Here is a 20,225-nt window from a genome sequence, read left to right on the forward strand (position 1 = left end):
AGAAAAAAAAAAAAATCTATCTCTAACTTAGAGTGCGGCGCATCATTATATCCGCAAATAAAGAAGAAACAAAGGCGCCCGCGGCTCTGCGTTTTACACCCGCGGGGATCCCGGCGCGGGGTGTGTGTGTGTGTGTGTGTGTGTGTGTGTAAGGCGTGGTGGAGCAGGTGGGGGTGATGAAGCAGCTGCCGTGAAAGGGTCGCGAGAGAGCTCCAAGGAGAGGGGGGGGGGGCTGCACCGAGGGAGGCTCTGCAGGTGCTGGGGGCGGGGGTGGAGGGCCGTGAGCGGGGGTGGGGGGTGGGGGAGGGAGGACACGCAGTGGGAAGGAGCGCGTTTCCCTGCCGTCTCATCTCCGCCTCTCAGCCGCCAGGACAAGGTTTGTTTCCATCCCTCCCCAGGGCGGGATCCATCTGAGAATTCGGGGGAGAATTTGCTCCCATTAAAAACAAAGGCTTGCTGATGCCAATGACAGCCCTCCACGGTGTTCAGTGGGTGCTGGTGGACAGCCCCTCTTAGCTCGGATCGTGCCGGGTTCCAGGGGGCGCAAACCCAGCCCGGACCTCGGGGAGTTTGCAGTTTAGCAGAGAGGCGGCGATCAACAAGGACACCAGAACTCCCAGCGTGACTGCCTGGGCTGGAAGGCATCTCACCCTAGAGAACACCCGCCACCACCCCCACCACCCCCACCACCTCCACCACCCTCAAGTCCAAGCTTGGGGTCACACAGCCACAGTGAAGAAACCTGGCTTTCTAGAATCAGCAGCCGTGAAACTATCCGAGCGCCAATCTCCCTTTTTCTTGCACAGACGCGTTTGCTTGAATCACCCAGCCCCTTTTTGTGCAGATCCTATGCCAGGGGCAGCGCTGGCCCTGCCTCCAGGAGAGCCAGTTCCGGGATGGCTGGGAAGGGTCACGGTTAGACTTTCCAGAAGGGATCTGGGAGTGCGGGAAGGCGAGAATCAAACGAGAGAAGCCTAGCTGGAGATTCTGGGTCTCCAGCCCCACGGTGGGCCCGTTTGGACCGAATTCTCCCGGTGCAGTCGGTGCGGGAGGCACCGGGAGAATGCCTAAGTACCTGTCCGTTCCTCCCTGCGGGCTGCAGCGGGCTGCATGTGTGCAGGTGTGAGAGAGAGCACGCCCATCCAGAGGTAGGCACGAGGGGTGAGGGGAAGGCTAGGACTCGGATGAGCAGATGAGTGTCTTTGCGCGCCTGTGTGTGTGATAGCGGTTCTGCAGCCAGCGAATGGGAGTGGGGCGGAAGGGAGATCAGACCCGGATCCCTCCGCCACTCTCTGCTTCTGACGATTTCACGGGCCATTTGAGATGACTGCTGTCACCCCCTAACGTCCTATGGTCACTATTGCCGCGCGTTCAGGATTCGGAGCTGGCCAGAAGAGGCTCAGTCTCCAGGCCCCCTCCCCCTTCGCTGTCTCCCAGTCCTGGAGAGCGAGCTGACTATTCCCCACTTCCCACTGCTCCTCTGGGGGCCCATGGACCCTGGGGTGCGCTGTTCAGAGAAAGCCCGGACTTCTGTGGTGGAGAGGAAGGCGGGAACGCCACACTGCACCAGCTGGGTCCTTCCTGTCTTTAAAAGGACAAATGAGGAGCCAGGTGACTCTGCACAGCGGCTGCCACATCCGCAGGCTCGCCCAGCTCCGCTCCTCCGCTCCACCATACCCTGGCTCCCTGCTTTGTGCTCCGCTAGCGGGAGCCGGTGCATCCCCGGCGCGGTCCCCGAGGGTAGGAGCCGGAGAGCCAGCCTCCCAGCGTCCTAAGGGAAGGTCCGCACCCTCGTCCCTAGGAGACCCCTCCCAGACTTGCTCTCAGGCAACACCCCAGTGCAGGGGTAGAAGTTGAAAGAAAGAACTATGTTCTTGGTCAGCAGGGAGCTCAAGGACAGGACAGGCGAGATTCCTCAGCATCATTTCCTTCCCAAACTCAGGATCAGCGACCAGGACTTTCAGATAGAGCAGTGCCCCAGCAGCGCTGTGTTAAGCCATATGGAAGCCAAAGGAAATACCAGCAATACCAATCTTGTATTTATTTCGAGTTTCATGATTTTGTTCATCGTGTTATTTTGAAAATCATAGTTCACTTTGGCTTTTCATCTTTTTTTAAAAGACACATTGCACAAAATGTTACCTTGCTTATTGAATGTTTTTGCACCCCCTATTCTCTAAGCAGATGCCTCTCTTGCCTCATCCTAATCCCAGCCCTAGGTGTGAGGTAAGGTTTGGGAGGTGACCTCTATTCCCTACAGGTTTGGATTGAGTGTTTTCCAGGGTCTGGCTACCATGAATTCCACAGCGACATGGTGGACACCTCCTCTGCAAGTTGTGGGGTCCAGAAGGGCCAGGTGAGGAGGGGCCTCTGGCCAGGGACACTCAGCAGGATGGCCTGGCAGTGCAGAGAGCCCAGCCAAATGGGGTGAAGCTCTGTTGACCAATGAGTTTGCTGATCACTGGCCTAGTACTTAGTACAAGTTCTGGCAGGCACACAGGGTTTATTTATTAAATATTTATTGAGCACACTTCAGGCCACACACATAGGGCTAACAACTACTCTAGGCTTCAGGATGCAGCAGTAAAGAAGACAGACAAGGTGTCTTTTGATCTTGACTGAGCTGTTTTCCCAAGACCAGATGAATCTAAGGGATGGAGGTCAAGTGTGAGGGGACGGAGCCTCAAGATCTCAGAGCTGTCTGAGTCCTTGTGAAACTCTTGAAGAGGCTGCTGACCTCCCAGACTTTTACCTGTTTCTCTGTTTTAGGCTTTTGTCATTTTAGTGGATGTCTCAGCTGGAGCAAAGACTTTGTGCTGAGGGCTGTGTGGAGGACACTTGGAGTTCCAGGGCCTTGTAACCCAAAGCTTATGATCTATTTTCTTCTAGTCATTTCCACAGGCAGATTCTGTCTGGTGCTACATTGTGCAACAGAATAGTCACTAGATACATATGGTTATTTAAATGTAAATGTAAATAAAATAAAGTGAAAAACTCAGTCCCTCACCTGCATTACTCACATTTCAAGTGCTCAATAGCCACATGTGGTTAGTGGCTACTGCAGTAGACAATGCAGGCTGTAGAATATTTCCTTCAAGGCAGGAAGTACCAGGTGGACAACTTTGATCTAGTGTATCTGTCACTTTTCTGCAGCAATAATGCTGCATAGAAACCTCAGAATTTCAGAATAAACTTTTCTTGTTCATGGGTCTGTGGGGATGGCTCAGCTTTAGGTTGCATGTCAGCTGGACTTGGCTCCAGGCTGCAGTTTGCGTTCGCGTCCTATCCATGGGTCTTTCATCCTCTTTAGACTTCAGACATGCCCTTCTCGTGACTAACAGCAGCAGTGCAAGAAGGCAGTCTAAACTACACAAACACATTTAAGGACTTTTGTACCTTGGTTGCAGGCACATCCCCAGTGGGAGGTGTGCAGGAGGCAGCTGATCGGATGCTTCTCTCTCACTGATGTTTCTGACTATCTTTTCTCTTCCTCTCTGTAAAAAATTAAAAAAAATATATATATTAATGTAATTGAACAATCAGTGACTCAGAACTTGCAGTTCCTTGACTGAGAGGCTGAGGGCAACTTAACCACGTGGAGACGGAACCGAGGGCTGTAGAAGGTGAGTTCCCCGGGGGAATGGGGCGTGGCCAGGAGAGAAGGCGGGGCCTCCCAGAGGCAGGAGGGGGCGGGGCTTGACGGCGCTGCGCACTGGGGCGCGGCTGATTGGCCCAGAGTCCCGGCTGGTGCGAAGGGGCGTGGCGAGACCGGGTAGTAAGACGAGGTTATGCAACCGCGGGACTTAACCGCCAGGATGGTCGGGCCCCAGCGGTCCCGAGGGTGGCCTGGGCCGCGAGGCGCGAGCCGGGCGCAGAGGGCCGCCGGCCGCGGCGAGGAGGTGAGGCCCGGAAGTTCTTTAGGACCCGAGCCGCCCGGCCTGACGCGCCGGGGCGGGGCTTCGCGCCGTCGGGGCGGACGCTGCGGCGGGGGGCGGGGCCAGCGCGCGCGGCGCAAGATGGCGGCGTCCGGGGCCGCGGCGCCGGCGGGGAACGTGTTCCCGTTCCGGGACGCCCGCGCTACCCCAGACCCGGTGCTGGAGGCCGGCCCGGTGGCCCCAGGGCCGCTGCCGGTGCCGCTGGTGCTGGACAACGGGTCGTTCCAGGTCCGCGCCGGCTGGGCGTGCGCCGGGCCGGACGCGGGCCCGGAGCCGCGCCTGCAGTTCCGCGCCGTGTGCGCCCGCGGGCGGGGCGCGGCGCGCGGCGGGGCGGGCCCGCAGGTGGGCAACGCGCTGGGCAGCCTGGAGCCGCTGCGCTGGATGCTGCGCTCGCCCTTCGACCGCAACGTGCCGGTCAACCTGGAGCTGCAGGAGCTGCTGTTTGACTACTGCTTCCAGCACCTGGGGGTCTCCTCGCAGGTGAGCCTCGCGGAGGGCGGGCGGGGAGGGAGGTGGGTGGGTTGGGCTGGAGCGGGAGGGATGAGGTCCTGTCCCCGCTCTCTCTGCCCTCAGAGAAAGAAGAGCCACTCCCGTGGCGCTGATCGTTACTGAATCATTCATTCATTAGTCGCTCCTTTAGCTACGAAGCGCCTAACGTGTGTAAGCCGTAGGCGCTTGGGATACAGCACGAACAGAACCGTACCCCTTTTCTGTTGGAGCATACAGTCGGGCATATTGCTCCTTTGTTAATAAGTTCACTTATAAACTAATGTGCATCGAGCACTTACTCTGTCAGGCACTTTTCTAGTGCATCTGTGAAATGTAACACAAAACCTGTGCTTGTGTTTCCCCGAAAATAAGACATCCTCCGAAAATAAGACCTAGCGCATGGAAAGATAAGACATCCCCTGAAAATAAGACCTAGCGCAACTTTGGGAGAAAAAAAATTAACATAAGACACTGTCTTATTTTCGGTGAAACAGGGTAGTATGGAAAGACATTCTAGTATGGAGAGACAGATGATAAGTAGAATTAAGTAGTAGATTTTATGGCATGGTAGAAGGAGAGGAGAGGGATGAGGAAGACGGTGATGTTGGAGTCCGGACTTGAAGGAGGTTATTGAGGGAGCAGGCCACGTGATATCTGAGGGAATAGTGGTACAGAGGGAGGAAACCACCAGTGGAAAGGCCCAGGGCAGAAGGATGCCCTGAGTGGAAGAGGAATTCTGAGGTGAGGAGGGGACACATTACACACCCAGGCTTCTACCGAGTGAACTGGGGATCCTTGGTGTGGAGCAGAGGAGGGACATGACTGATGTTCCCGAGCGGTCGCTGGAGCTGCTGTATGGGAAATGGACTGGCCTGGGTCACAGATAGAAATGGGGAGACCGGGGAGGAGGCTGCTGCAATCACCTGGGTGAGAGGTGATGGTGACTTATCCGAAGGAGGCAGCAGGGAATGGGGGAGGTGGGGTAAGAAGTGGTTGGGTTCTGGAGCTATTTTGAAGATACAGCCGTTATGATTCACTGAGAATTTGGAAGGGGCTTGACCTTAAATTGACCCTGCGTTCCTATTTTCCAAAACCACTTCCCATAGAAATGAGAGGCATGTTTTACGGCCGCTTCTGATCAGGTTTTTGGTTGGAGACCAAAAGCAAATTCAGCATTTTCGTTTCTTTTGTGCTTTAAGAAGAGTATTCTCGTATCACCCACCTCCTTGTTCTTTTGCTTCAAAGTAGGGCTGTGTGGATCACCCCATCGTTCTGACAGAAGCGGTGTGCAACCCCCTGTATTCGCGACAGATGATGTCCGAGCTCCTTTTTGAGTGCTACAGGATTCCCAGGGTGGCCTACGGAATAGACAGCCTGTTCAGCTTCTACCACAACAAGCCAAAGACCTCGATCTCCAGCGGCCTCATCATTTCATCTGGGTACCAGTGCACACACATTTTACCCATCTTAGAAGGGAGGTGAGTGGCACCGACAGCATGTCAGTCCTCTTTGAGGAGCATTCGGGAAACGTTGATGGGGTGCCTGCTTTACAGGTGGAGTTGAAAGAGCAGGTACCGGACCGTGAACTGGCCTCCGGGCTTAGCTCTGACCTGTCTCACTTTGTGCCTGTGGGTCAGTCACTTCACCTTCCATTCTTGGTGCCCTTGTGGAAGGAGTTGGGGTGGATGGTCTCCAAGGTCCAAATCCACAGTTCTAGAATTTTGTTCTGATTTAGGTGAGATAGCTAACACAGTACCTGCAGGTACTAGGGGCTCAAAAAAAAAAATAAATAAATAAATGATTTGAATAAACTTAATTTAGACTATTTTTGTGTTCTGGAGTCACTTTCTTATTAAGATAGCATGATTTTTATTTAAAGCTCTTTAATCACCATAGTTTTGACCTTTTTCACATACAGTGCTTGGCACATCATAGGTACTTATTAAATGTTTTTGAGTTGAATAAAAAGTGAGGGTAGTTTCTGTCATGTCTAAAATCGGTCCTCATTTTATAGCTGGGCTTTTGTTGTCTGATGAGAGACTAGGCCAGCATCATGCTCTCCTGAGATTTCTCATGGAGTAAAGGGGATGTACAAGAGAAGAGTCCTGGCTTTGCCCTAGCCTGTTTGGCTCAGTGTGGCCTATGGACTGAAGGGTCCCGGGTTCGATTCTGGTCAAGGGCATATGTCCGGGTTGTGGTCTTGATCCCCAATAGGGGGTGTGCAGGAGGCAGCTAATCAATGATTCTCATCATTGACGTTTCTATCTCTCTTTTGCTCTCCCTTCCTCTCTGAAAACAATTTATAGCTTTGGAGTTGAATGCCTGGTTTGTAGTCCGGCTAAGAATGAGGTACTTAGCCTCTTCACTTAGTTTCCTAACATGTAAAACGGGAAAAATGGATTGCTCAGGGTTATCCTGAGGATGAAATGAGATAATGTAGGTGATGGCATGTTATAAGTTATAAAGCACTATGAACATTTAAGTTAAAACAAATGCTGTGGAATATATTGAGCCCTAGAGTAGGAATTTCTCTTAAAATTTTTACAAAAATAAATGAAGAAAAAAGTAATTCTTAGACATTACCAAACACTTCAGTGCAGAGTTGTCTACATTATGTAAAGCAATATGCAGAAATTAATGATGATATTGTTACTTTTATCTTGTATTTAGAGAAAATTATTTTACCTGAAGGCTAAGGAATGATCAGATTGGAGTATATTCTGTTCTGTGCTGGCATCTGCTGGTGAGGTGTGATAGAGCAGCAACATATCAATATAGAGCAACTTCCTAGTGCTCTGTTACTCTCTCATGTAAGAACACAAAGTTACTCTGGTTTTCTTTCCCTTCAGTTCATGGTAGTCTTAAGGAGTTACACTAAGCCAGTATACCTGGCGTTACTTAATGTGTGTCAGTAGAAGTGGAGCGTTTGGGGAAGGGAGTCCCAAAAGTCCGGCTTATACTGGAGTTACCTGGGAAGCTTGTTAAAATGCAAATTCCCAGGCCATCCCAGAGCAAATGAGACATGAGAATGGGTGCATTTAACATTTCCTCAGCTAATTCCAGGATACTTGGTTCCAGGACCACAGTCTGAGAAATGGATGGTGGGTCTGACTTCAGAGTACATGTCCTTCCCATTGAACTGATTTCCTTCTGAAACGCTTGCCAGGAGTTTGATGGGCACATGTCTGTCTGGGTGTGGACTAGGAAGTCTGCATTGGTTAAGAGGTTGGACCAAGGGAACTTGAAAGTCCCTTCCAACTAAGTTTTATGTTCTCCCAGCTGGTCTGGTTCTTCCTCCTGCATTTACATTAAATTATCTTTTCTCCCCAACGGTGCTCCATATTCTCTTTCATGCTGTCAAGAATAAGTGCTGTTGCTCTGGCCGGTGTGGCTCAGTTGGTTGGATGTCATCACTTGCACTGAAAGGTTGCTGGTTGGATTCCCAGTCAGGGCACATGCCTGTGTCTCGGGCTCCATTCCCGGTAGGGGATATATAGGAGGCAACTAAACGGTGTTTCTCTCCCTCCCTAAAAATCAATAAACTATTCTTTAAAAAAAAAGAAAAGAAAAAGTTTTGTTTTCCATTTCTTGGTTGTAGATTAGATGCTAAAAATTGCAAACGCATCAATCTGGGAGGAAGCCAAGCAGCTGGCTACCTCCAGCGTCTCCTGCAGCTGAAGTATCCTGGGCACCTGGCAGCTATCACCCTCAGCCGCATGGAGGAGATCCTGCACGAGCACAGCTACATCGCCGAGGATTATGCAGAAGGTGAGGGAGAAGCGGGTGCTTGCAGCTTTTGGATGTTGGCTGTGGGGGCGTTCCTTAAATTGTGTTCCAGGATAACTCATTTGCTCATTTTTTTAACTCAGTACTTTTTTAGCATCCCCTTTCCCTTTTCGTATTACTTCAATAAAATCTTTAGTTAACGGATAACTTACCCATGTAGGTTATTTTCAAAATTGTTTTGGCTATTCTAGTTTCTTGCCTTTCCATATAAATGTTAGGATCAACTTGTCCATCCATATCGACAGAAAAGTTCTGTTAGGATTTTATTTGAAAGTACATTAAATCTACAGATAAGATTGGTTATAGGACAACAACATTCTAAATATAAATGCAGAAATAACATTAAGTCCATTGGAAAGAATTGACATTTTTTTTATTATGTTGAATCTTCAGTTGATAAACAGTATGTCTTTCCATTTATTTATATCTTTTTAAAAATATATTTTTATTGATTTTAGAGAGGAAGGGAGAGTGAGAAAGAGATCGAAATATCAGTGATGAAAAAGAATCATTGATCGGCTGCCTCCTGTTTGTCCCCTACTGGGACCAAGCCCACAACTCTGACTGGGAATGGAACCATACCTCCTGGTTCATAGGTCGATGCTCAACTACTGACCTTGCTGGTCGGGCTTTACTATACCTTCCTGTAGTTTTTTCAGTGATTGCTCTAGCAGTGGTCTTCAAACTTTTTAAAGTGGGGGCCAGATCACGGTCCCTCAGAGAGCTGGAGGGCCGGACTATATGAACTACTAATCCCTACTGTAACACCTTGGCTGCGCTCACTGCCCAAAAAACCTGGTGGGCAGGATCAGACTCCCCTGGGGGCTGCATGTGGCCCGCGGGCCGTAGTTTGAAGACCCCTGCTCTAGAGGGTACAATGAGCATACTTTACACAGTCTTCTTAGAATCGCTGTTTTACCACTTCAAGTAGAATGTGGAAATGTTAGCATGCGAGAGGGTCCTTTCTCTTTCCTCCTTTGTGCTGGAGGTGTCTTATGTAATCATCCACAACATTGGGAACTCATCAGACAGCGTGTGGTTTTTACTTTTAATTGTCAAACATTTTGAACTCAAGAAGAGGTTTGTCTGTCACATTTAACCAGATTTTCATCATTTCCATTGCTCTTCATTCATTCCTGGTATTCCAGTTTTCCTTCTCGTATCGTTTCAGCCTGAAGTCTTTTTACTTAGCAGTTATTTTAGAGGAAGTCTGTTGGCATTGTGTCCAGTTTTATGGCTGCATTTTCTTGATTGGATAGTTCAGAGATTGTATGGCGTGTGCTCTTCATCTTACACAGACCTAGAATTCTGGTATTGTCTTTCTAATTTCTGTGCTAGTAGTGTTGCTATTTCTTAACTTTTAAACTTATTTACTTGAAGAATTGCAGAAGTGGCGGTGCCCTGACTATTACGAAAACAATGTGCATAAAATGCAGCTCCCGTTCTCCAGCAAACTCCTCGGCAGCACTCTGACCGCCGAGGAGAAGCAGGAAAGGCGGCAGCAGCAGCTGCGGCGGCTGCAGGAGTTGAACGCCAGGCGGCGGGAGGAGAAGCTGCAGCTCGATCAGGAGCGGCTGGACAGGCTGCAGTACGTGCAGGTAACAGCAGGTCCCAGATGAGCCCCGGCCTTACTCAGCAAATGTTCCTCCTGTATGTTCTTCCTTACCCACAAAATGCATCCACTGAGTTGCCCTTGGGGTCATGAAAGAGTCTGGGATCATCAGTATAGAGGATGGTATAGCAGCAGGCATTTTTGAAATAACTGTGGACTCTGGCTTTGCTGATTTATGTCAGCCTTATAATCCCCTTTAGTTTATTTTTTAATTTTTTAATGTTAGTGTAGCACACACGCTGCAAAGTACACAAATCTGAAGCGTGTAGCTCATGCATTTTCACAACGTGAAACACACTGTGTGTCTGCTGTCCAGATCGAGAAATAGAGCATTACCAGCACCCCAGCAGTCTCTCCTCCTGCCTACTCTTAGTAACCTTCCCACTTCTCCCACCCAAAAGAAGACAACTTTTCTTTTTCTTTTCTTTTTTTTTAAAATATATTTTTATTGATTTTTCACAGAGAGGAAGAGAGAGGGATAGAGAGTTAGAAACATCGATGAGAGAGAATCATTGATCAGCTGCCTCTTGTACACCCCCAACTGGGGATGTGCCTGCAACCAAGGTACATGCCCTTGACCGGAATCGAACCTGGGACCTTTCAGTCCACAGGCCAACGCTCTATCCACTGAGCCAAACCAGTTTCAATGACAATGTTTCTGATGTCTGTCACCATAGGTTAGTTTTGCCTTGTCAGGTAGCCTGAAACCATGATGCCGTGGCAGCCTAGGGACAGCTGGGAGGACAGCTGTGGGGAACTTTGGGGGAGGTGTGGTTTGTGGTGGGGCGGGCTGAGGCGCTCTAGGAGTCCTGTCCTAGTAGTTCTCTGGCTCTAAGCTACTTCTCTTTCCTTCTTGTCTGTGATTGCACTGATGACTTTGAGGATGATGGTTTCAGGAACTTCTAGAGGATGGCCAGATGGATCAGTTTCACAAAGCTCTGATGGAGCTGAACATGGACTCCCCAGAAGAGCTGCAGTCCTACATACACAAGCTCAGTTCGGCCGTGGAGCAAGCTAAGCAGAAAATCCTCCAATCCGAAGTCGCCCTTGAGGTGGATGTGGTGGACAGCAAGCCTGAGGTACTGAGTGTTTTGGGGAGGGGGGTCATTTAGAGATAGTAGACCTTCCTGAGTGTGGGAGGAGTGTCTTGAGAAGGCTGATATGAAAGGGGCTGAGACCAGACTTGGGGGAAGAGAGCTGGTGTGGTGAGTGATGTCCACAGGTACACTGGCAGGGCAATGATAGCACTAACCTGCACCAACTGACGTTCTGACCTGAGCGATTTCACCCTGTAGACTCTGGCTCCTCAGGGAGGGGGAGGTGTGTGTGTAGAGTAGGAAGGACATTCACACATCACGTGTGTGGTACAGTCTTAAACCTGAACCTGCTTCTGTGATGGCTCTTTGGCTTTCTTCATTGCTTTATTAAGTATACTAGAGGCCCGATGCACGAAATTCGTGCAAAAGTAGGACTTCCTTCCCCTGGCTGCCGACACTGGCTTCCCGGGATCCGGATTTCCTTCTGGCCGCCAGCAGGCACCCGGACCCGGGCTTCCCTCTCAGCCCTGGCTCTGTCCGAAGGTCGTCTGGAAGGATTCCAGTCTAATTAGAATGTTATGCTTTTATTATGGATTGTGGTTGATCTTTCACTTACCTCCTTTCCATCTTGATGTTCTCTGAGGACAGGGATCATGCTGCATACATAGTGGATACATTTTTTACAGCCATTAATGGGCATGCTCGGTAAAATGTTTTTTGGTAAATTAAACATCAACCTTTTGTTAGTTGCTAAAAATGAAGTCTTGAATAAGCTCTTTGATCTCCTCCCCCCCTCTACTTTTTGTTTCCGTGCCAGTGGACTATTAATAAGTGTTGATATGGCCACGGGGGCAGGGCTGAGGTAGGACCCTGGGTAACCCACATGCTGTGGCCCTGTGTGGTGAAGGGGCTGCCGGCAGGTCACACCATAGCCAGAGGTCGCTGGTTGCCTCTCCTCTCTTTAGAGCTGGAAAAAAGTAAGTACTCATTGTTCCGGAATCTGTCATCTCTAGAGTTCTAAACAGAGGAACTTGTGACACTTCGGGGGCAGAAGTAACCAGTCCTGCTATATATATTTTTTAAATAATATTTCTTTAAATCTAAACCCTATACTTAGAAACAGTGCTGTAGGAAAATCCAGTTTGATGCTGGGTGTAATGTGGTGCTTACCAGAGACTTCAGAGCTTTTTGGCTCAGCATGAAAGTAGCTTTTCTCTGGGACCATCTCACAGCTAGGGGCTCTCTCAGTTCCTGCTTTCACCTCGCATTCTCTACCTCTCTCTGCCGGGCTGCTGACTGTACAAGGACAGCCCCTGATACTGAGCATGCCCACTTGATAGAGCAGATCCTGAGTCAGGTGTCCTAGGTTCAGCTTATGGCTCACTGAGGTCTCAGCTAGAAGGGACCTTTCCTACCCTCTTACTTGCACACAGCATCCCAGATCAGCTTTGGTGGAACCAACTAGTTTGCTTCTCCCAGCTGTCAGGTCTGGGTTTCAGTTTGAGCTCTTGTTTGCTGGGATCCAGAACTAAGTTGTCTTTGTTGTTTACTCAGCCATATTTAGTTTTTATTATGCTTAACATGTCACCAGGACATCAGCATCCTTACACCAGAAATGTGCACTAAGCCAGCGGTCACCAACCAGTGGTCGGCGGACCGAGGTTGAAAAGTTGGTGATCTCTGCACTGAGCCACTGGCGGGTTTAAAAGGAAAACAAACAACTTTGAAGATGTGATTCCTGAGCAGTTGGGAAACTAATTTTTCCTTTCTTTGGTTCCCTTTTCTGCATTAGTTTCATGCCATGATTCAGCCACTCCTTCATTCAGTCAGCAGATACTTGCTGGTTTCTACTTTGTTCCGTGACCAGCGGGTACATATTCAAATCTCTCTGGGCTTAGGGAGATTGTGAAATGTCAGACTTCAAAAGATTTCTCTGTATACCACAATCTTGATTAATCTGTCCCCAGAGCTTTAATGGTCGGTAGGCATTTATTAAAGATGATTGTTAGTGACTAGAGTTTATTACTGTAATCTTCCTGGGATAAATTTGACCATGACTCTGGCTGGCCAGTTCTGCCTTCCAGAAAGTATTTGTAGTATTTTCTAACTATTCACTTAGAATGGAGAGAATAGATTTTTGTGGACCAAAGTTCATATTAAAATGCCATCCAAGCACTAATAGCTGAATTGGATTAATACAATTAATCCAATTGTTCCTGTGCTGTGCCAGGCACCCAGGTTGTTCCAGGCACCCTTGCTGCATCCTTCCTGCTGTGGTTTGGCAAACTGTCATTCTGTTCGGTTTCAGAAAGAACAGTCATATTTGTATTTCTGAACACTACACAATGCACGTGAAGACCCTGGCAAGCCCTAAACAGAGAGACGCCAGCCATGCTAGAGAGCTCTGTTCTCTTTGGGATGCTGTCTTCTGTGTAGAAATTGTTAGCTTTGTTCTTCTGTGAATCACATGAATTGGGATAAGTAAAATATCTCTTTACCATTTTTAGTGAAGCTAACAAGTTGTCTTATTTTTTAAGGTGCCATGATTTGAATATAGCTAGATGAAGATGAGTGATTATATTTTTGTGTTAGCTGAAGAAGCCTTTTGAAACCCAAACATCTCTATTCCAGGGAAAGGAGAGGGTGTGTCATAGGTGCCCACCACCCAGAGGTAGGTGTGGCATGCCAGGGACTGGGGTTGTAGAGGTGGTTAAGGTACAGTTCCTGTGGCCGGCATGGCTCAGTGGTGAGCGTTGACCTATGAAACAGGAGGTCATGGTTTGATTCCTGGTCAGGGCACATGCCCGGGTTGTGGGCTTGATCCCTAGTGGGCAGGAGGCAGCCAATTAGTATTGTTGCTCATCATTGATGTGTTGGTTTTTTTTTTTGATTTTTTTATCTTTCTCCCTCTCCCTTTTTCTCTGAAATCAATAAAAATATATTAAAAAAAAAAAAAAAAAAAGGTATAGTTCCTGCCCTTCTTGGTGCTTTAAAAAAAAAATAGAGCTGTAGAATCATACCTAGTAGACTGTAAAAAAGCTTGTCAGGTGTGGTAGGTGTGTGTGGAGATGGAGTTCTAAGAAAAGATTGAGATATTTAAGCTGGGCTTGAAAGCTGATTTGGTTTCCTTAAGCAGCCATGAGGAGGGAAGGGCATTTCAGATGGAAAGAACCACATGGGCAGGGAGCATGGCCCGTTTGGCATGTGCAGTGTGGAAGATGAAGTGAGAAGGCCGGGGCTGGCGATAAAGGTCTTTACCAATCAATCTGGATATTATCTCTCATATAGACAAAGCCTTCAAAGCATGTTGAGTAAGGAAGTCATCTGATGAGATTTTATTTTAGGATAATAATTAGAGGCAGTTAGGAAGATGGTTTAGGGAGAGGCAAGGCTGAAGGTGGAAAAGAGGGTAAAAATGTGTTGTAGTTGACTTGAAATTTGTCTTGGTGGAGGAGGAGACATTTAAATGTAGGATCTAGTGATCTTGGTGCCAGTTAGACTCTTGGTCACAGGAGTGGCAATGATTGATGATAATGGAACATGTGACATGTCCAGAACCAGCGCTGAGCTCTTCTGCAACTGTCACCTTGATTAATTCTTACTCTTCAACAAGTACTATCATCACCCCCATTTTACAAACAAGGAAAATGAGACTTAGGGGAGTGAAGAAACACACCCAAGGTTGCAGAGTTAGCAGTAGTGCAGTTGAGGTTCAGAACAGCCATTGATTCCAGAGACACTGTGATCACACTGAAAGGCAGTGGTTGGAAGATAATTAGTTGGGTTTTGAGTTTCTTATTTTTAAAGTTTTTGTGGGACATCATGATTTATAGAATTTCAGCTTAAGGCGGAGCCCAGAATTTGGAGCTAAGAAGTTCTGTTTTAGGCCAACTTTCCACCACTTACTGGTGTACTGTGGTTATGGGCAAGTTATTAAGCCTCCTGAGCCTCAGTTTCCTCACCCATAAAGTGTAGGAATATCTGTGGTGAGGATTGTGCCAGGTAGCAGGTGTTTCTGCTCCTGAGTCAGATTCAGTGTTGGCAAGAGCAAGGTCCTTAGGTTCTCGCCTCCTTAAATTACCTATTTCTAAGCCAGTGCCTCTCATCCTGTTCTCTAGTCCCAGATGAAGAAATATTCCTTGTCCTTTCCAGGGTTTACCCTCCCCTCCCCTTAAGTATGATAGATCATCTATATTGGTCAGGATTTAGAATGCATTGTCACCCCTCTCTGAGCCACATATGCCACAGGACTGTGTGTGTGTGTGTGTGTGTGTGTGTGTGTGTGTTGGAGGGGCAGTTTAAATGCTAGTTTACATTGTAGTATATGTGGGCAGGTTAGGCCTACTCAGCTGAGTCTGCTCGAACCCTCACAAGACACCATCTCTTAAGACAGTCCTTTCTACAACAGCTGTCATTGTTAGAGCATTGTTCCATGGAATACAACAGGATATTTCTTCCTGTAATTCTGCCATTTGAGTCCAGAAGGTGAAACTCACCTGCCTTTCACGTGGAAGCACACAGGTGGCTGAAGATGTCATCCAGAACCACCCCACTCCCACCTAGCGCCTTTGGCCAGGTCAAATGTTCTAAATCCTCCATTGGGGATGGTACCAGCGTGTCAGGCCACCCAGGTTCACTGCTGAAGAGAAAAGCCTGTTCTACTGGGTTCCACAGACAGGAAGCATTCTCCCACCGGAGCTTTCAGTCACATGACCAGCCCATCAGTATTGGCATGTAGATCTACTAATTACGAAGAGATTTACTTAATTTTGCTCGTGGTCTAAGACACTTTGTAAGACACCAGGTATTCAACCCCCTTCCCCCCCCCCGCCTCCGAGTTCTGTATGTGGTGGTGTGACTCCTGCAGGCAGCAGGGCTCCCACTGTGCCCCAGGTGTGTGTGGGCCCATCAGAAGGCTTCAGAGAGAAGGTAGGAGTTGAGGTTATATAAGTAGGAAGGGGGAGGGGGCAGGGGGGACAAAGCAAAGCCATTCCTGGCTTTTCAATCTTTTAATCCTTGTGTTCATGCATGTTCTATTTTAAAATACTTGAGAAATTTTTTCATACTTTCATTTTTTCATAGGTTAGGCCATTGGGAGATTTCACTCCTTTCGGTGACGGTGAGCTAATAGAACTAAAGCTTGCTGAAGTTACAGGGCTTGTTCTGCTTTGTTTATTCTGTTCTTAGACCCCTGACCTAGAGCCTCTAGAGCCGACCCTGGAAGACGTGGAGAACATCAATGATTTTGAACCCTTGTTTTCAGAGGAAACGCCGGAAGTGGAGAAGCCAGTCGCCGCTGTCCAGGTTGGACCCCTGTGGCCTCGACCATGTTCATGTTTTGAAGCTGTGACATAAATGACCAGGCTAGTCTAGTCTGCTCCTTTAGAGATATTTTAAAAAAATCCCAGTTGTATTTTCTAAAAAGGAGGGTTCTGATACTTAAAACATCCGAAGTCAGAGTTATTGATTGGGGTTCCATCATCAAGGTCCAAGAATCTGTGAGTAATAGTGTGTCTGGTGGAAACATTTGGATAAGTAATTGGGGACTTTATACCCGAAGACTAGCTTTAGTGGTTTAATTCAAATGTAAGCCAATGTCATGCTTAATCCTCATTTGGGTCTACGTTTATGTCATAATAGCAGCCGGAGAGACTGACCTGGTCTGAGACACACCTGGGAGGAAGCGTTCCCAGCTGTTCAGGGACCAGGGTGCTGGAGACCTGGTCTTCCAGTCTCTCTGCTGCCACTCTTAACAGTTCCTCTCCCTGCTACTCAGGGGTCATTTCATTATGCAGATAGTAGCGGGAAAAGATTAGAAAATTGAACGTTTAAATCAAGAGAGTTGGGGAGGGGTTACTCGGGCATGAGCAGAGGACAGAAGCTGTATTGGAATAAACTGCAGTTTGAGGAAACTGGCAATGAGGATGTTTGTCATGTGGTCTAAAAATGTCTTCTAAACCTTGGGTTTTTAAAGCCCGTGTTTAACTTGGCAGCATATCACCAGCTGTTTGTTGGGACAGAAAGAATTCGGGCTCCGGAAATTATCTTCCAGCCGTCTCTCCTGGGCGAAGAGCAGGCTGGAGTAGCGGAGACCCTCCAGTACATTCTGGACAGGTAAGACTGAAACTTCTCTTTCTCCCCCGCCCCCCCCCCCCAAAAAAAAAAAACCACTTCCTTGGCTTTGGTTGGTAGATTTGATGTTGAGGCGTTGGAATTCTCTCTCACACCTCCTTCTCGTTGACTTGCTGAGCTCAGATAGTACTCGCTATCTCTCTCCAGGCCTTTAGGTGTGAGTAACGTGGTAATGTCGTGCACTGGCTGTCATACAAACCTTCACATTGAAGACTAGTGATTGTAAATTACCCAGAAATGTGCAGAACTTCTAAGTCTTCTTTCCTCCTTGTAGACATTTATTTAGGAGTTTGCATTTCTATAAGAGCGTGCTTTCTAAATTATGAAAACTCACACTGCAGGCATTTTCCTGCAGTGTGAGTTTTCATAATTTAGTTTGGACAAGTTAAGGAGCATGACTTTTAGTGCTGTGCTGCTGTTGGATAAACAGGAGGGGGGAAAGCTATTGCAGCTGCTTTGAATGGCTGTCAGCCTGGTCTAACGGTGGGAAAGTGGCCAAACATGTATATGATAAAACTGTTACTTTAAAAAAAAAAAAAAATCAGAGGTAGAGAGATGGACTCTCAAAAGGGAGGCGAAACTCCTTGGGTGATGGGCATGTTCTTTATGTAGAGTGTGGTGATGCCAGTTGCTAAGTATATAATTTATCAGACTTACCCAAAATGTGTGTAAATAAAACCTCAGTAAAATTAGTTGTTAGAAAACGTGTTAGAAAGGCACAAAACTTCTAATCATGCTAAAGAAGTGAATTGACCACTCAAAGTAAGGTTTTGACTAGATATTTTGCATTCTGTAAAGATGCAAATGAAACTTGGAAGTTCTTAAAAGTGTGCAGATGTTTTCTCCTTTGTACTGAGAGCTTACATTTCCACATGTACATTCTCTTCTGACATTCAAGTTCCCGGGCCCATAGCAGAGGAATCCTCTCTCTCCTAGGTACCCAAAGGACATTCAGGAGGTGCTGGTTCAGAACGTTTTCCTCACTGGCGGGAACTTGATGTATCCTGGGCTAAAAGGTAGAATCGAGAAGGAACTGTTGGCGATGAGACCCTTTCAGTCATCTTTTCAGGTACTGATTGATAATGCCAGCTATTTCTTATGTGTGCGTGTTGTTTTTTTAAAATATAATTTTTATTGATTTCAGAGAGGAGAGGGAGAGAAAGAGAAACATCAACAGTGAGAGAGAATCATTGATTGGCTGTCTCCTGCCACCTACTGGGGATCGAGCCTGCAACCCTGGCATGTGCCTTGGCTGGAATTGAACCTGGGACTCTTCACCCATAAGCAGAAGCTCTGAGCCTAACTAGCTGTTTTGAAAATAGTATTAATTATTTTTATTTTCTGATTGCAGAAGTGGTAAGTAAAGTGTAAATGAGAAAAGTCCTAATATATAAAAAGCCAGTTGCCGTCACCACCAAAACAACCAGCTGTACCACTGAACACAGGCTGTGTGGAGCGACAAGGCTGGCAGGGAGGTTAGTGAGGGATGCTCAAACCACTGAACAGCAGGCTGCCTGGGGCGACCAAGACGGCAGGTTGCCCCATGCACGAATTTTGGGCACCAGGCCTCTAGTTACTTTATAATCTCATCACTGCTAACATTTTTGTGGCTTTCCTTCTGTCTTCCATTTATGTTTAATTTTAAAAGCAGAATGAGAATCATGTTTTGTTTATTAAAAAAGGAAGGCATGCAAATAGTAAAAAACAGAGGATACAGAAGACTGCGTGGAGAATAAGTCGTTCTCCTCACCTCCCTCTGATAATAAGCAATGGAAACTGGGCATTGACAGCGGCATCTTCTCTGCTCTCCTTTTAGAGGCTCATTTGCCACCATTGGCCGGAGCTGCCTCATATCAGCCTCCACTTCCCTCTGCTCCTCTCTGCTTACAGAGAGGGGATGGGGCCAGCTTAGCCTCCCTCTCCATTTGACAACTTGTGGTTAACATCACTGGAGCAGGAGGAGGAGCAACTGGTCTCTCTGACCAGAGAGGCAGGTCTTATGTTCATAAGGTAGCTGACTGTGAGGTCAAGTCTGTTAGTGTTTGCATGCTTGTGTCACTTGGAGAGTCGGGGGCATTTCGGCTCAGCTGAGTTAGGAGGGTGCAGAGATAGAATCCATCGGGGCCTCCTGTGTGTTTATTTCTGGGGATGGAAAGGGGATATGGCTGGGCCTGCTGGACATTCACTCCTTGAGTCCTGATGGAGACGGCCTTCTGATGAATGTGCTCTGTGCTTCAGGTTCAGCTTGCCTCTAACCCTGTGCTGGACGCCTGGTATGGCGCTCGTGACTGGGCCTTGGACCACCTGGACGATGACGCCGTCTGGATCACCAGGAAAGAATATGAAGAGAAGGGAGGAGAGTACTTCAAGGAGCATTCTGCTTCCAACATCTACGTCCCCATCCACCTGCCAAAGCAGGCTTCACGCTCCTCAGAAGCCCAGGCGTCAGGCAAAGGCTCCGGGGCCAGTGGAGGCAGTGCTGGTGAGCAGGCATGACAGAAGGGCCCCTCTCGGACCTTGGGCCATGTTGGCTAGTGTGGCAGGACAGTGACTGCTGGATGTGTCTGGCCCAAGTCTACTGGGAACGTTGGGCTGCAAGATGGCTTTCTCCTGGGGAGAACATGGAGGGACACTGGGAGTTACCCTCTAGAACTTACCCTCCTTTGGGGGCTTTCGCCGTGAATAAACTTCCAGTGACCTGGTGTCTTTGTTGGAGCAGGTCGAGGTGTAGTGTCTGCTGCCTGCAGTAGTGAATGAAGACTGTGGAGGACAGAAATGCCCTTATTCCTTACTGCATTTTAAATCCCTTTTTGTTTTAAAAAATGGTTAAAGTTTATATGGTTAGTGTAGATATTTTTCTAGATTTATTCAGAAAGTGTGTGAATGCCCAGCATTTGGAGGACTTGCACGTACATGTAAAAAGATATTTATGTAAAAGAGTTATCCACAAAACCTCAGGAGCTGTGAATGTTTCCCTTTTCCCATTACTTCCTCTTTCAAACGAGAGAAAAGGGCCCAAGAGGGAAATCAGGTTGTACAGCGTAAGCCAGTTAGGGGCCTGCTTGGTGCCCACTTCTGAATGTGCAGAAATGGGGTCTTGGTCCAGCTTTTGTTCAAACTTCTTTTGCTGGAAACTTTTCCACCACATGAGACCTTCCTACATATTTTTTAAATGTTTGTCCCTGTGTGTTTTGGCTACTTAACATTTTCTGGCCTTTCTAAAGAAAAGTGGAC

At 47.8% G+C, this 20,225-nt stretch overlaps 1 protein-coding gene across 1 annotated transcript; it reads left to right on the forward strand.

Annotated features, from left to right (window-relative positions):
* The first annotated feature begins 3,735 nt into the window (after positions 1-3,735).
* On the forward strand, positions 3,736-19,827 carry ACTR5 (actin related protein 5). The gene is made up of 9 exons (XM_084887988.1): positions 3,736-4,415; positions 5,673-5,902; positions 8,023-8,192; positions 9,591-9,808; positions 10,719-10,901; positions 16,047-16,163; positions 16,834-16,973; positions 17,928-18,060; positions 19,230-19,827. Exons 1-9 carry the CDS (start codon positions 3,789-3,791, stop codon positions 19,485-19,487), a joined length of 2,076 nt encoding a protein of 691 aa, XP_084744114.1. The 5' UTR covers positions 3,736-3,788; the 3' UTR covers positions 19,488-19,827.
* The last annotated feature ends 398 nt before the right edge of the window (positions 19,828-20,225 follow it).

The sequence above is a fragment of the Pipistrellus hanaki genome (assembly GCF_964339955.1).
Source record: "Pipistrellus hanaki genome assembly, chromosome: 6".
Lineage (NCBI taxonomy): Eukaryota > Metazoa > Chordata > Mammalia > Chiroptera > Vespertilionidae > Pipistrellus > Pipistrellus hanaki.